The sequence below is a fragment of the Anas acuta genome, chromosome 4 (assembly GCF_963932015.1).
Source record: "Anas acuta chromosome 4, bAnaAcu1.1, whole genome shotgun sequence".
In the NCBI taxonomy this organism is placed as follows: domain Eukaryota; kingdom Metazoa; phylum Chordata; class Aves; order Anseriformes; family Anatidae; genus Anas; species Anas acuta.
Window position 1 is genome coordinate 23,112,172 of NC_088982.1, and position 15,849 is coordinate 23,128,020.

General features: G+C 38.5%; 1 protein-coding gene across 2 annotated transcripts in view; it reads left to right on the forward strand.

Moving 5' to 3' along the window:
• The window catches only part of NWD2 (NACHT and WD repeat domain containing 2), a 57,791-nt gene that overhangs the window by 35,702 nt on the left and 6,240 nt on the right, over window positions 1-15,849 (forward strand). For both annotated transcript variants that reach the window (XM_068680089.1, XM_068680090.1), the window contains 3 exons: window positions 12,251-12,454; window positions 13,746-13,890; window positions 14,171-14,760. In XM_068680089.1, coding sequence (XP_068536190.1) covers window positions 12,251-12,454; window positions 13,746-13,890; window positions 14,171-14,760 — 939 coding nt within the window. The remainder of the gene's footprint in view (window positions 1-12,250; window positions 12,455-13,745; window positions 13,891-14,170; window positions 14,761-15,849) is intronic.

Consider the following 15,849-nt stretch of genomic DNA (forward strand, 5'->3'; position numbering starts at 1 on the left):
TGGTGTAGCAAGACTTATGCTCAGAAAGACTAATCAGATAGTGATTATACTGTACCATCCTCAACAACTAGAGAGGCTTAGCTAAGGCTTGCCCCTATGAGAGTTCCTGGTTTGCCCAGCTTTGACTACTGTTGGATGCCTGCTATCAGTTGGAGTAGGAGAAAGCCAGTCTGTTTCTCTGTATGGACTCATCTTCAGTCTTCCTGAAGAAGTCCTGTTTCTCTTTTACTGAAGGGATAGAAGACTATCCCTTTGAACCCCGTTTCTCTTCTGCTGACACTACATATCAGGAGGAATCACAACCCCAAACCATTATTGAATACAGCTTGCCATAAGATCAGCAAAACCATCTAAAAAAAGCATTTAGGCCAGATAAGTTCTAAGCAAGGTTGTTAACATCATGCCAAATATTCATCATCTTCTTACTTCAAATATCAATAATGTAATCAATAACAAGAAATTCTTACTCTGTCATCAGTCACAGCTTTTCATAGCAAAATTTTAGGAAGTTTGATGTTCTAAAGTCAGTGACTTTCTAAAGACATTCTGAGTGTTTTTCTGTTGCTGAAAGGATCTACTGGGATCACTGGAATCATACCTAACTGACACTAAAGTTGTGAAACATTACACGTGGGGGGGGATAAATTCACCTGTAATATATCAATTTCAGAAAAAAGTGCATGGCAATTCTATTAACTCCTCTTTTTTTTCCTTTTTAACTTAGAGGTAGGATCACTTTTTGTGTGAACAACGAAGTACCACCATGTCATGAGCAGCATCTGCAATGAAGAGAGGCTGACAGTTGTTCTTCTCTGGCCTCTTACGTTCCCAAAACATCAGTGATAAAATTTCCAGTTGATCTTATTGGAGGCAGGGAATAATGTCCTGAGATGATATCCCTTTGAAAAAAAATGGTTTCAGGCTCTGTGTCTTCCTGAGAGTTCTTCTGCATTAAATCCATTCTCTGAAGTTACATCATCTCCCTCTTAAAAATATATTAAATGACAAGAGCATTATTCTTTTTCTTGCTTTAGTCTATTCTAAATTCAAATTAGAGGATGATTTCCTACATCTGCCAAGTCACATAAAAGATGCAGTGCATAGGATGGAGTACATCAAAATAATCATTTACCCCTGCTGCTTTCATTTTAGCTTCTTTTGTCAAATCCATGTGATTTCTTGCGTAAACTTTGGTTTGGTCTTCTCAAGTCCCAAAAGAGCAGACATTTCTCTTTGTGATCCTGTTCCTTCACGAGAGAACATCTAGATTTTTACTGGTTTTCTGTTTTCCTTCAGAAGGAAGAGACTTCCTTTCCTGACCTCCTACAGTCCTATCTGGAAACAGTCTTCACTCCTTGTCACAGCTTTTGCCTTTATGTGTGTCCTGCTTTTGGCTGGGAGGGAGATAGAGACGCTGGGATAGGGTTAAGAGTCTCTCATGTAAGAGACATCAGACATAAAACAGAAACAGATTTTTATTACATCTATTTACTGAGTCACTATTCACAGTGTAGAGAAGTTTTACAACAGCGTGTTACTTGGGTGTTTGAAGTCACCTGTCAAAACATGCATGCAGTAGGCACTACAAGTACCACTTACTAGAAATCCTTGACTAACTTAGATCATAGGGCATACTACACCTCCTTGCCTCTGACAAGAAAGCTGAAAAATACTAATTTTAACTTTGGCTTTCTTCTCCAAAAAAAAAAAAAAAGGAAATTGTGCATTAAAAAAAAAAATAAATCACTTCTCAAGTTATCAGAGAGGTCATTTAACTGTATTACGTTGTTTTGCATACTGAATTCTGGGTGCTGTGAAGAGGTAGCATTATTGTCTGCTAGAACTAATGTCCCCTACACTAAAAGCTTGCCTTTGGGCCTTCATTTGTTTTATATCCCTGCAAAACATGTTTATTAATGGTGTTTAGCTGCTTTACAACGTACTACACGGTCATGGGTTGTATCAGGCTCATGGGGACTCTATTATTCTCTGCAACTTGTGAAAACATTTTCTTGACATTTAATTACAAAATTAGGTTTTCATTTGCACTCTCAATGAATACCAATCTGTTTAGCTCTAATAAGAAGGGAAAAAAAAATAACACAGCAAAAATAAATTTGCAGTGAAATGTTACATCATATTAGAATTAGTTTTAGGTTTCCTAAAGTCGGGGGGGGGAGTTAGTAAAAATGTTATCCCATCAGTGATCTCTGCATCTGATGATGCTCATTAATTAATACTTTCTAATACTTTTATAGTGGCTATATATGTTACTGAGAAACACAGCTTAATTATGTTACTGAACAGATACAGATCCACTTCAAGTAGAGTTCATGTGCCCAACATGGATAGACTTCGCAGTCCTAAAAATCCCTCCTCAGCTGCTGCAGCTTTGGAGGTGACTACAGACTAGAGACCTCTGTGTTAATCCCTTAGGTACCTAATTCATCAAAAATTACCTCAGTCTAAGCTTTTTGGCTCATCACTTATCTTAAATACCATCTCAAAACGGGAATTTAGAAACTAAGCAAAACTTCCTGTAGACATTACAACAGTCATATTTCCCAGAGTATAAAAAAGTCTTCCTTCTAGAAGGTATATGGGTAATGGGTACAGCAGGAGACAGCATCATTTCTTTCCTATGAAGCATACCAAAGAGGGCAGTAAGAGTCCTAGATTTTAATTCCTTGGGGCTGGTGTCCAGAAGCCAGTGTCCTATCCTCCCAGCCCTAGGATCAGGGTGTCCTCCCCCTCTGGCTCTGTGATGCTTGTATCCCTGGCTGCTCTGTGAGGCACATCAAGCAGCAGGAGAAGCAATTCTCCATTAGCCAGTCTTCGCTTAAGAGATGCAGGACAGGATTTCAGACCCTTTCTTGGTTCCTCCCTGCTTGGGTGAGAGTTGTGATTATTTTACTAAGCAAAGTTACACCACCATGCTGTCATCTGGAAGACAGGGTTGATTTTCCAGGGTTGATCTTGCAGGAAAGGTACTTTTCCCACCCACTGCAGGAAGGGTAGGGATTTCCACAGGCAAGGTTATTGACTCCAGTCCAGGGCTGGTTGCTGAAATCTTCTAGCCCTTGTAGTTTGTTTTTCTATCCAGCTCCACTATTACAAACTGCTGTGGGACCCATCGGGGAATTTACAGGAATATCGGCTTGCAGTAGAAGTCACCTGCCAAATCCCACGCTTTATGTGAGAGGAAAGATGTGCATGCCCATTAAGAAGATTCCCACCCATTTTCAAAAAAAGAGCAAAGCGAAAATGATTTGTTTGAAGGCAAATCAGAGTGAGTGAGAGCTCAAGTGTACAGCCAGAGGTAGGCAAAATCTTCTTCAGCCCTCTCCCCTGTCTTTATTCACAGACGTTATCTTTATTTTATGCTTTTTGACTCTTTTTCACACCTGTACCCACACTCAGGGAGATTGAAAACCTAGCAATGGCAGTGAAAGAAGAGGCTACAAAATGAACTAAACTGGTGTTCTGTGACCACACAGGAGAAAGAAGAGTGTGGAGGAAGGAGACCATTGATATTTTCACATCCAGAAGAAAGGAGAGTTCTGATGAAGCAAAGTGTGTCAGGGAAGGAGGTCATGAATTTCTTCTGAGGAAGCGCATCTCCCTGCATGATGCTCTGTTAGCTCCTACCCACCGCATCCTGAGAAGTCTTTCACCATTATTTCATATCTCCCTATCACTAGGGAGAAGCTTTGAGATTTAAAAATATTGCACTGTGGGTGAAGTTCAGAGCTGAGGGAATTGGTTTACTTGGCTTCAGCTGTTCTCTTTAATTTCCTGAAAGACAGACTGAAGATCAAGTGACTCCACCATCATTCTCACACCTCATGCCAGGTACATTTCTCACAGCAAAAGACTTAAGCACTTGCACCCCATGCTTCCAGCCTCAATTACAGTCGGTTTTCTTACCAGGCAGTTCACCAACGCCTTTTTGTTTTTCATGGAACTAAACACAATATCCTTATGGACTTCCTGAAATACCTATAGCTGTGCCACCGCTACCACCACCTCCATGTACTTTTGCAGTGCCTCATATAAAAAAAAAGAGAGAAATTAAGGCATACTTCTGCAACCCAGCGCACAGCAAAATTTCTCAAGCTGGGCAGTGTAAATGCGTATCTAGGCAGGGCAGAAAAAAAATCTCTTTCTCAGTGCAGAAATATTTTTATTATACTTTCAGTTTCCCATTCACTTTAATAATTTCAGTAAGAAAAAAATAAATTTCTTCTTTTATGTTTTGTGCAGTCAGACAAAGTTCTAAAAATAAATATATTTACTTGCAAGCTTCAACCAAAGGATTGGAGTATGGACACTATTATTATCACCAGGTGTAGGGAAAAGCCAATTAAAATGTTTGCTACTGTTCTGAATGTATCATTTTTCTCTTAAAAACAAACAAGACAAATGTAAAGTGACAGTCCCATCCCAGCTGATACATAAATACACAACATCCTTTGCTATTAGCAGTCAAAACAGAAAAAGGTTTTTGTTTGTTTGTAGGTTTGGGGTTTTTTTGGCAAGCTGTCATTATCTTCATTTTATAGATAGCGAATCCAAGTTAGAGGCAAAAGTCTTAGGAATTTACCAGCATCTACACTGAAATGAAACAAAATAGGAACAAAGGACTGCAATTTGAGAGGTCTGCACCAACTCTAATGTTCTGTCTCCTAAGTTGCATGGCCATACAACTGCAGGCAGTAAGGCAGTTGGACTAGAAGGTCCCTTCCAACTGAACTATTTTACTTAACAACAAAACAAAGTTGTTCTGAATGCAGTTACATCTTGGAAATGACACGTTACAACTTTTTTGGCTTTTTGGTTTTTCCTTCATATTTTTGATTTGGAAGAATATTCTGTCAGTGCACATCAGTGTGAGAGCATCTGAAGGCACTGACACTGCACCGCATTACAGGTAGAAGAAACAAAAGTAGAGGCAACTATTTTCAGGACAACTTTTAGCCCCCAGCTACCCTGGGGTTCCAGCTTCCCAAAGCTTTGCTTGGATAAAATGCCTTATTACAGCCTTCTCCCTCTTACTTTCAGTTCTTCACTTTGATTCAGCTCAGTTTAATTCAATTCCTTGCAGTTTAGCCTAACAAGCAGTTAACATGTATACTCTATTGAGATTTTCAATGGATTCATATGTTTGTTTTTCTTATTGTTGAAATCATTAGTGCATTGAAAATAAATTTAAGTAAATACACTTTTCTTGTTTCAGTTCAGATGATTCACTGTTGTTTAGCCATTAGCATTTTTTTGCTTTGAGTTTGAGAAGAATTGGCTATTGTTCCCTCAGGGAATAAAAGAACAAATAAAGGGCATTTCTTTTCTGTTTGTAGCAAATAGTATCAAATCAAATAATATTTATTTCTCAGAAACAAGGCCCATCTAAGACTGTTATATTTTTATATTCGTGCTTTTTTTTCTTTTTTTTTTCTTTTTTTTTCATCCCCCAAAATATCTCTGGCTGTGCCTAAGATATTTTAATCACCTTATCTTGCATATATAATTTCTATAGGGTACTGCTACAATAGGGTTACAATACACTGGCAACAAACCAAAAAGACCTCTAGTTGTACTAAATTTCTTTCAATGGGATGTTAAATAAAAGGCCCTTTAAAATTGGTATCCTGACCATTTTGTTCTAGATTTTCAAGTCATTATTTACCTGTCTAGTTGCTTATATCAATTAAGCCCACATTTCAGCAGACCAGGAGGGTAAACAGGGCTGAGGTCCTTTCCTGACTTGGAACCAGCCTTCTGGGCAGGATAGAAATGGGAATGCGCTGTGTTATCTTGTGGAAATTCAGGATGAAAGATAGGACGTAGAATGTAGCCACCATAAATAGAAAAAGTAAGGTTTGAAAGCTCTAAGAAAGCATTTCCTGTTGTTGTGCTGGTGATTTTGTCTTCAGTTTGCACATACGTATATGTGTACACATCAATTGAAACAAATTGTTGGGTATAAGCATTTGATTATAATAAGTATGCTTTTTAGACAGAACATTTAGAATGTCTGAGGTCTTTTAAAATTGAAGTTAAATAGAAACGTTAATCTTCTACTTACATTTTTGTTATGTCTTTTCTATCCATAGCAGTAACATACTTTTTATCAGCTAATAGATAGATTGACATTACAGCAAGCATTAGTGCAATAAGGACATTTCACTCACTGGCTATTTGACTGAAATGTGTGGCTTTAAAGGGGAAAAAAAAGGTTTTATTTCATAGAAAGATGTATCCACCAGTGGAAGGAAGCCTAGAAGAGCACACTCAGGCAGCTCTCCAGCTTTGAAGAGGCCTGATGATTTGGGTATGTACCTGCTGACCACAAACTTGCCCTTCTTCCAGTTCAGAAGAGATTTTGAAACAAACCTCTCTATGCACAGTGAGCTGCCTCATTACCAGCCTTGCTGCCAGTCATGCCCCACAAGCTGCTTCTCAGGCTGCTCCCTGCCCACAGCCTCCCTGTGAGACATGGTGTGAATTTCTATCAGCCTGACAGACACAGTTCCCTTAGGTATGAGTGGAAGGACACCTCTGGGACATCAGTGAGAGCAGCCAAAGCCCTAGCAACAGATGAACAATGTAATACCCTAAGGCACTTTAACAGCACTTAAATCCCTACAAGTCTGGCATCTGCCTGAGGAACCACTTAGTGGGTCTCAGTGACACCTGAATGCTGATGTTGGGTGCCTGCAGGCAATTTCCAGCCCAGAGTATGAAGTATTCACTACCATTCACTGCATTCTCACCGCTTTGTCCTAAAGGAACTGCTCCACTTTGATTAATTGATCTCAGTTTGAGCTTACATGAATTTAGCAGGCTGAAATATGAGTCACTCAGGACCTAACTCACAAGTGGGCAAGGCTTTCCTACTTCAGCAGTAAGCAGTTCCTGTGGAGAGGGTAGGGCTGACAATTAGAAACAATAGCTTCTGCTATCCTTTTACAATTAAACACTGCAGACCTGTCACAGCTCTGAATCGCTGCCTAGACTTAATTCCCTGCACCTAATTGCTAGGTGAAATGGGGACAATATACTTCTAAATCTCTCTTGGCTGTTGCCAAAACAAATTGCTTAAGCGCTTAGGTCTGGACAAAAAGAGGTATCTTAGGTTAAAAAATTAATTATGGTTTAATTTAATTCCTTCAAAGGCAATTTCTTGAATATTTATTCTTCAGAAAGTTGGCAATCAAGGACTTGTATGAGATGAGGCAGAGAGGACTTTAATATGTTTCAGTGTTACAAGTGCAACTTTACAGAGACAAAGCAGTAAAAGTGGTAGGACTGATCCCATGAAGCCCAGCAAAAGATCATTGGATCACATCATTCACCAGCTATAAATCTGAGTTTTCAATGAATCTTTAGCTTTCTCTTGGCAAAAAGGCAAAATAATGCTGCTCTTAAGGTGGAAAGTATCTGAAATCACAAAACATTACATACCTGACTTTTAAAGTGACATTTTCAGATGTTAATGCATAATTTCCTTAAAAAAAATATATAAAAAAAAATGGATGGAACCAAACAGTAATCAGTCCAGCTTGCTATAATAACTTGATCTGGTGCTTAAGTACATGATTTAGTGGGTGACATTGGGAGTAGGGGGATAGTTGGACCAGATGATCTTGGAGGTCTTTTCCAACCTTTATGATTCTATGATTCTACAATAATTTGATGGCTTGGTTTTATCTACCACTAAATCTACTAGAGAAATTAAATGTCTTGGTTAAAATTAAATATATCTAAAATTTCAACCTGTTCTTTATTGATATAAGGTATGGTATTAGGGTTCATGAATGTTTCAGTAATGATGTCTGAACTTAAAACATGGCATGCACTATGAATCCATCATATCTCAAGATCAAATCCAAACCTCATTAGTTCGCTCCTTTTGGTCATTATTGTGACTATGCCTGTAATTTTTTAATCTGTCTTTAATAATCTTCCTTTAACTTCTGCCTCAGGCGCAACAAAGCTAACAAGACTATTGCTGAGGTTGCTCTGTGTTAATTCTATAAAGTTTTGTCAGACACGATTCATTGCTGAGGGTTTTATACATGTTTACCAGCCTGATCGCTTTAAACAGCTCAATCACCTGCAATCTAATGAATCTTTAATTTGTTGTTTTACTATTAAAGGAAAATGACTCATCAGGTGGGACATTGGATTCATAAGTCTGCATATAAAACCGTCTCTTGGTACTGAATGTGGTGTAAACATTACTGTTCCCTTTAAAAATAATTTCCTATAATAATCATCAAAATGTTCCAATGTTGTTACCACAAATTGAAGTTTTAGTTTATTACTGTAGAGTACTGTGGTATTTTTCATAAAGGGTGTAAATGACAATATTCTTATTTGCATTTAGCATGAAGCAACATGAAGATTGTGAGAAACTATATTTTCTTCAAACTCATTTGTTCTATTTTTCCTACTTGAATGTATAGGGAATACAGAGAGAGGGGCAGACATCACCAGGGGCTGCTGCAAGCCTCCTGTGTAGGTGCAGCTTGGACACAGAAGCCCCTGGAGAAAGATGTGTGATTCTGAGCTTCTCATTTAGGCAGATGAAGTTTTGGGTGGTTTTATGGTATCCTGATACCTGTCTCACTTAGAGACAGATATAAATCAAAAGGAGTAGAGGGGAGATGGCAAGTCCCTGGTACCAGCTAGAAGGAGATAACGTCCATGCCTCATCACTATGTCCAGGCACAAGAAGATAGAGCTTTCATGGCCTGTGCATGCAAATCATAGTATCATAAAATCACGTTGAAAGTTGGAAGAGACCCACAAGGACCATTGAGTCCAACTCCTGACTCCACAAAGGACCACCCAAAAATCAGACCGTGTGTCTGAGAACATTGTCCAAATGCTGCTTGAACTCTGACAGGCTCGGTGCTGTGCCCACTACTCTGGGGAGCCTGTCCCAGTGCCCGGCCACCCTCTGGGTGCAGAATCTTTCCCTGACCCCCAGCCTGACCCTCCCCTGTCCCAGCTCCATGCCGTTCCCTTGGGTCCTGTCGCTGTCCCCAGAGAGCAGAGCTCAGCGCCTGCCCCTCTGCTCCCCTCGTGAGGGAGCTGCAGGCCACCATGAGGCCTCCCCTCAGCCTGCTCTGCTCTGGGCTGAATAAACCAAGTGAATTCAGCCATTCTTCATACGTCTTGTCCTCTTGACCCTTCACTATCTTTGCTGCCCTCCTTTGGATGCTCTCTAATGTTTTTATGCCTTTCTTATGTTGTGTAGTTCTTGAGATGAGGCCACTCAAGCACAGAGCAGAGCAGGACAATCCATTCCCTTGACCAGCTAGCAATGCACCCCAGGACACAGTTGACCCTTTTGGCTGCCAGGGCATGCTGTTGACTCACATTCAAGTTGATATCAACCAGAACTCCAAGCTCACTTTCCATGGGGCTGCTCTACAGCCTCCCATTCCCCAGCCTATAGGTACAGCCAGGGGTGCCCCATCCCAGGTGCAGCGTTCAGCACTTGCTCTTGTTGAGCTTCATATTGATGGTATTTGCCCTGCCCTTTAGTTTGTCAAAATCTGTCTGCAAGGCCTGTCTACCTTCAGGGGAGTCAATAGCTTTCTAAAGCTAATTTCTAAATGCACATATTCACCAAGTAGGCACCCCAACTGTTCTCAAAATCTCTGTTCTGCTGCTCCTTATCTTTAATTACAGAAATGCCTATGTTTTGATTAAAAAATGGAGTCCTTCCTTGCTCAGACCAGCCACATGAAGCAGTATTCCTGCATTAAAGAAAGCCAGGTTTCAGAGGTTTGCTCTGAGCATGGCTAACTCATGCAGCTCATGAAGCACTTCTGCCAAAATACCCACAATGGTTTTCTGGCATGTAGTGGGCACAATTATGGAAGACCATTTGATTAAAAAATGTAAAGGCTTTGAAATAATACTTTTGCATAGGCCTCAGTTTTATTTAAAAGCTCATGATAAAATCATCCGCAGTGATACTACTATTCTGCTTGTGTTAAAAATACCTTTTAATGTGTTTCACTTAACTGGTCAGGAAGATGTTCCCTTGTGCAAGATTATTTACATAATGTCTGTTGCAATGACAGATAAAATAGAGCAAAAAAAAAAAACTGTCTTTCAATTTTAAAGTAATGCTTTTCTTTACTTATCTCTTATTCAGTGGAGAGAGAACAGCATGAACTGTACCAGAGAAGCCAAAAAGTACACAGAATAATTCCAAAGTAAATTTAGTTGATTAAATGCAGTACATTACAACAAGACATTTTAATGTTGACATTTTAATATTGTTAGTGAAAGGCCCAGCTATTGATCTTTGCTCAGGCAACAATGAATCCATTGGACTTAAATTCAGAAAAACTGTAGCCTAATGAATTTTAAGTAACAATTACTACAGGAGGTAATTGCAAAATTCGCATAGCAAAGCTCCACTGAGAGAAATTTAGATTTCTACATCACTCTGAATGTGCTAGGGCTTGCAGTTCAGTATGATAGAGTTATTAACCTCACTTGAAAAACAAAAAGGAAGGAAAATAATACTATATTTTGTTTAACCTCTGCAGCTCCAGAATTCCAAAATTATTGGGCTCTCAGGCCAACTACTCACCATCAGAGCCAGCACTGTACTTTCTGTGAGCTCTCCCCAGTCAGCTCCAGGCAAAAAAACTGCCAAGTTACAATGTGAGCTATGGTCTAACCTAGCCCAGGTGCTTTTGCCTGAAAGAAGTTAGGAAGTGTTTATGTAAACAGCACGTATGTCTGTGCTCTGAGGCTGAAGCATCTAGCAGGATCAGCTGCCTGAGTACCTTCTGCAAACACAACTGGCTTCAGAGAAGGGTATCTGCAGCATCACGCGTTTATAATCTGTGCAGCAAGCTTCATCACCATCAGTTATTGATTTTCAGGGTTTAGTTACAGCTGAAAAAGTTTAAAACAGCTTCTCATTACGATGAGTGGTTTAAAAATGAATATTTAGATTTTTATTATTTACAAACAAGGTCATTTACATTTTTAGGGTACTACTGTATTTGCATTAGCATTACTTTGCTAAGAGATCTTTCCAATTCAAATCATGATGCTGATACCGTTGGTGCCTCTCCACATTAAGTACTCCTTCTCATTAACTCAGAATCTTTACTGCATACATTTAAGAGAGGAAAGAAATAAAAAAAAAAATGGAATTCTATTTTAAATGAAGTGAGAATTCTCACTTACTTCTATGGACCAAGATTTAAATGCAGAATTAATCAAATAGTCACAAATGCGAAAAAGTTTGTAGAAAGAATGCAGAAATGTCTTACAGCTCTATCTTCCAAAAAGTTTTTCCCAACCTTTTTTTATTAAATATTTATAGGCAGCAAACTACATAACTAAATTATAAAAAAATGTATTCATAGCATCATAACCAGTATTTTAAACTTCAGTTACTTAGGTAACATAAATCTTACATGCCACAGTTTAAGAAAAAGAAGTGGTCTAACATCCACAGACCTTTATATCACAGACATTTATACCAAATATATGCACTTAAATACTAAAATGAGCTTTGATCCATTTCTATTTGGTATTTGGTCAAAACTCTTTTTCCTTGCCTCGCTGTTCATTCCCCGGACAGCTACTGGGACAAACACACTGAACATTGTTTGCAGTAAGGGAATATGAGACAGCAAAGCAGCTTGTGGTTCTACAACATCGATCTTGGTATTTCTGGTAGAAGCCACATTTTTAATAGTACTAATGGGAATTGTACACAAATTCATGTGAATTTTCACTAAGTGGAACTTAAAATCTTATGTTCCATTGCAGTGGAAACCAAGAATAAAACCAAGAGGTAAAGAATTCAGTGGTGCATCCTTAGCCTGTAGTCCACAGAAAAAGATACCTACATTCCCTTTTATGTGTGATTAATGCCAACTAATGGGAATCAATAATACACGAGTCAATACTGTGATAAAAAAATATGTTGGGTGTTTTTAATTACATCTTTTGAATGCCTTTGTATTTTTATTACCAGTTAATGTTAAGAAAGCTAATGCACCTACTTGAAATTCTACCAAGTCATCGTAGTAGGATGTAGCTCAACACTAATTCATCTTACACTATGTCTGTTTGCCTTTCTAGTAATTTCAAAGTCATGAGACTAGTTACCACACTGATTTTTAAGAAATTCAGATCCCGAGGAAGGTCTTGGCATCACTAAAAAGAAAAATGTAATCCCTACTTTCCTGCAAATACACAGGGCTTACTGGGAGAGAAGTATGGCAACATCCGAATACCAGGGGAAGTCGAGTCAGCCGAATTTGAAATGATCCTGGACGCTGCCATAGAGGCTAAGCTAGAGACAAGAATTTTAGAGGAGTGGTACTGCAGGGACGAGAACGCAGTGCCACCAGCATATTACCTCAGGCCAAAATCTGAAATGCTGAAGAGCTACCAGAATACGGTAAGTCACGTTCACCTCCTAAAACATTCCTGTCAGTTAAAAAACAGCCTTTCAAGAGTCCTGAAGTGCCTAATGCTGTCACTGGGCAGATCGCATACTATTAACTTCCTAACCATATTCTAAGAGAAGATTTTTGAACACTATTAATTATCATTTTTAAAACATGCATTTGTCGTTAACTGGTGACAGTAAAGACTGTGTATCAGCCAGGGCTCAGTTCTGCCTTCCTACACATCCTATATATCCAAGGACAGATTTCAGCGTAAAGGAGAGAGGTCCTTAACAGAGCAAACATTCATTTTGAGCACTTGCTGCAGTGCAAAAGAAAATGAAATGAAATTGTTATACTGCATTCATCCATCATGTAGCAGAATGTAGTATTTGTTGCATGAGAAAACACTGAAAACATGAAACACGTTGACACAGAAACGTTTAATGAGCTGAATGCAGTGTAATGTGTCCAATTCTGACTTATTTACCTCAAGGGAGTAAGCAAGTTTTTTAACTTTATGCGTTGTTTTGCTAATGTCCAGAATGCCCTTTGAATAAAGCTTGACTTTTTTTTTATTAAAACTCTATACCTTTCCTCAAGCTACTGACACAACAGTAGTAGTCAAAAGGATATTCATAACTTAATGCTAACACAGTTACATCTTATAAACTCACTGGAAATAATAAAAGACATACCTCTCTGAACACGTCGAGAAAGAGTTGCTAAGGAACGTAACCCTCAAGGCCACTGTCTTCCTTATTGCACCCTCCTACTGCCAGGAAAACTGGAGACCCCTGAAACACGTCACTTGCAGTAGGTCGTGCAGCAGTGACTACCAGCTGCCTTAAGGGAAATTTATGTTTTTCAAATATAAGGTGCTTATTTAACACTACCAGGAACCTCATTTTGGATTTGAAATCCAAGCTTTAATTATTATTATTATTACTTCTCTTGAACAGGAGAAATAAGACTGCTTCCTTATTATAATTATTTCAGGTTTGGTTCTCCAATTCTCAAAACTCTTCTTCTATTAAGGTTTTCTCTGTCTTATTCATGAGGAATATTGCATCAGCTACCTACAGGAGGAACTGAGAAAATATTCAAAGTAGATAGTCTTTATAACTATATAAAAGAATACATTATGATTATCTGCAGTATAAAAAGTTGAACGTATTAATTTATTTTTAATGTGTGTGTTTCTCTGTTACCATGTTATTTATGACTTTAAATATTAGACCTTTACTTTTTGAAGTTGTAGATGTATTACAGCTACTGTTTAACTATGGATATTTTTAAAAGATGGAATCTTCTTCAAACTCTATGAATGAGAACAAATGGCAAGATATATCAGAAGAGATAAAGAAGATTTTTAAGACTGCTGTGAAATTGCTGTATGAGAAAGGAAAAATGAAACACAGCCAAGCAAAGAGATACCTTTCCTCTGGTAAAGTTCAGACTAACTGTTTCTATATGTACATTTATTATCTTTTCTATCAACCTTTCCACAAGCATGAAAATATATTTCTGTTGGCATTTCTCACTTAACCGAAGAGGAAAATGTGCTTGTTGCTCTTGCTTGAGACAAGCAACTTTTCTGTGTTTTTTCTTCTTTTCACAGAAAACAGATGCAATCATTTAAGAGTCTGCATGTTTTGGGGGGTGGGGTCTTGAACTGTTTATAAAGAAAAGATAACAGAGACTCTGCGTTCTCTTTTCATCCTCAGCTATTGAAGATGAACTTGATTTTGCCTTGGGTAAACAAACACCAGCTTTCCTAAAGAAGTGTGTTTGCTACATTCGGAAAATTGCCAACATCGAGCGTTTTGTTAAAATTCCAGAGATGGGAAAATACATGGATGTGGTACATACAGCTGGGAAGTTTCTACGAGATCCTGAAGCCCATGAGAAACTGATCAAGCTCAGGGATGAATTCATTCCTACCATCGTCGCATCCTCCAATCTGAGAGTGTACACGTCCGTCACTCACTGTGACATGAAACTGGGCTACTCCCAAGAAGTGGAGAATCATTACATTGAAGGACTCGGTAAACAATTCTATGAAGACATGATCGATATTATCCAGGCAACAGTGCAGCAGAATTTTGACACAGAGACAGACTTGTTGTATGATGAAGTTCTTCAGCATTCATCACTATGTAAAACATACTCCACTTTTTATGAATACAGATGTGAGGCATTGCATATAGTTCACAAATACGTTCTACCTAGCAAAATAGGACACATTAACCCTCTTATCATATACGGAGGACCATGCACAGGGAAAACTCTTCTATTAGCCGAAGTGGCAAAGAAGGTAAATAAATACCTTACGTAGTTTGGTGATGCCATGGGCATTGGTGCATGAAGACTAGCTTTTCATTCTTCCTCTTGACAATATATCAGTCTTTAATACATAAAAGAAAGATTATAAAACTGACATACCGCTTATTGTTGTACACGTGTTGAGAAAAGGACTCTTCCTTTGACCAGCAACATGTATACATAATGCCCAACAGAAACAAAAGCTTATAGAGCTTTCAAAAAACTAGTAGGGATCAACATATTTTTGAATCATCAACCTGTATTTCACAATGATCTTTTTCCCTTTTGTTCCACAGAGGTCCTATAAATCTGGAACCATCTAAACATCATATGCTGTTTTTAGTCTTATTCACAAATACAGCATGTCTTTCCAAGTCATGCTATCTTGTTTTATGTTCTCATCAGAAATTACTCCAGAATTAGACTGATACGCTTGCTACAAATACGCTTGCCAGAAATCTAACTGCAATAACCTGCAAAAATACCTGTGTTTAGCTGACATATGCTGCTTCAGCCACTGAGCTGGAGTACTACAGGGACATGAGGGAAACTGTGCAGTGCAGGATGCAGGGAAAAAAGAAAAAAGAAAAAAAGAAAAGAAAAAAAAAAACAAGCTGGCATCTCTAAGCGTAATTCTCAAGCTAGAAGTCACAACTTTGAGTTCCCTGCAGTGTGCTCAAAGAATTTGGCACAGTAGGCTGGGAAACAGCCATATCAGCCAGAAGGAAATAGAGAAGGGAACAATAATGTTTAAAATCCTATCTCTTTCCCAAATGTGACTTCCTAGATTCACATCAATTGCATACATGAAATTGGGATTTGCAGTTCAAAATCTCATTTCAGATCCCAGTACATAAGTTAACCTTGAGGCACTGGTTATGTTTTTCTTTTAAAATATTCTGTAATATCTTAAGTGAGGGGAAAAGACTAAGCACGTGAGAGAACTGAGTGAGTTAGCCTGCACAGACTGAGAGGATTTAGAGCCACATTCCTCACTTGCTTAGAGTATGCTAACCAAAAAACAAAACAAAACAAAACAAAACAAAACATTTTATTATGGCAGTGTGTAAGAGCCACAAGC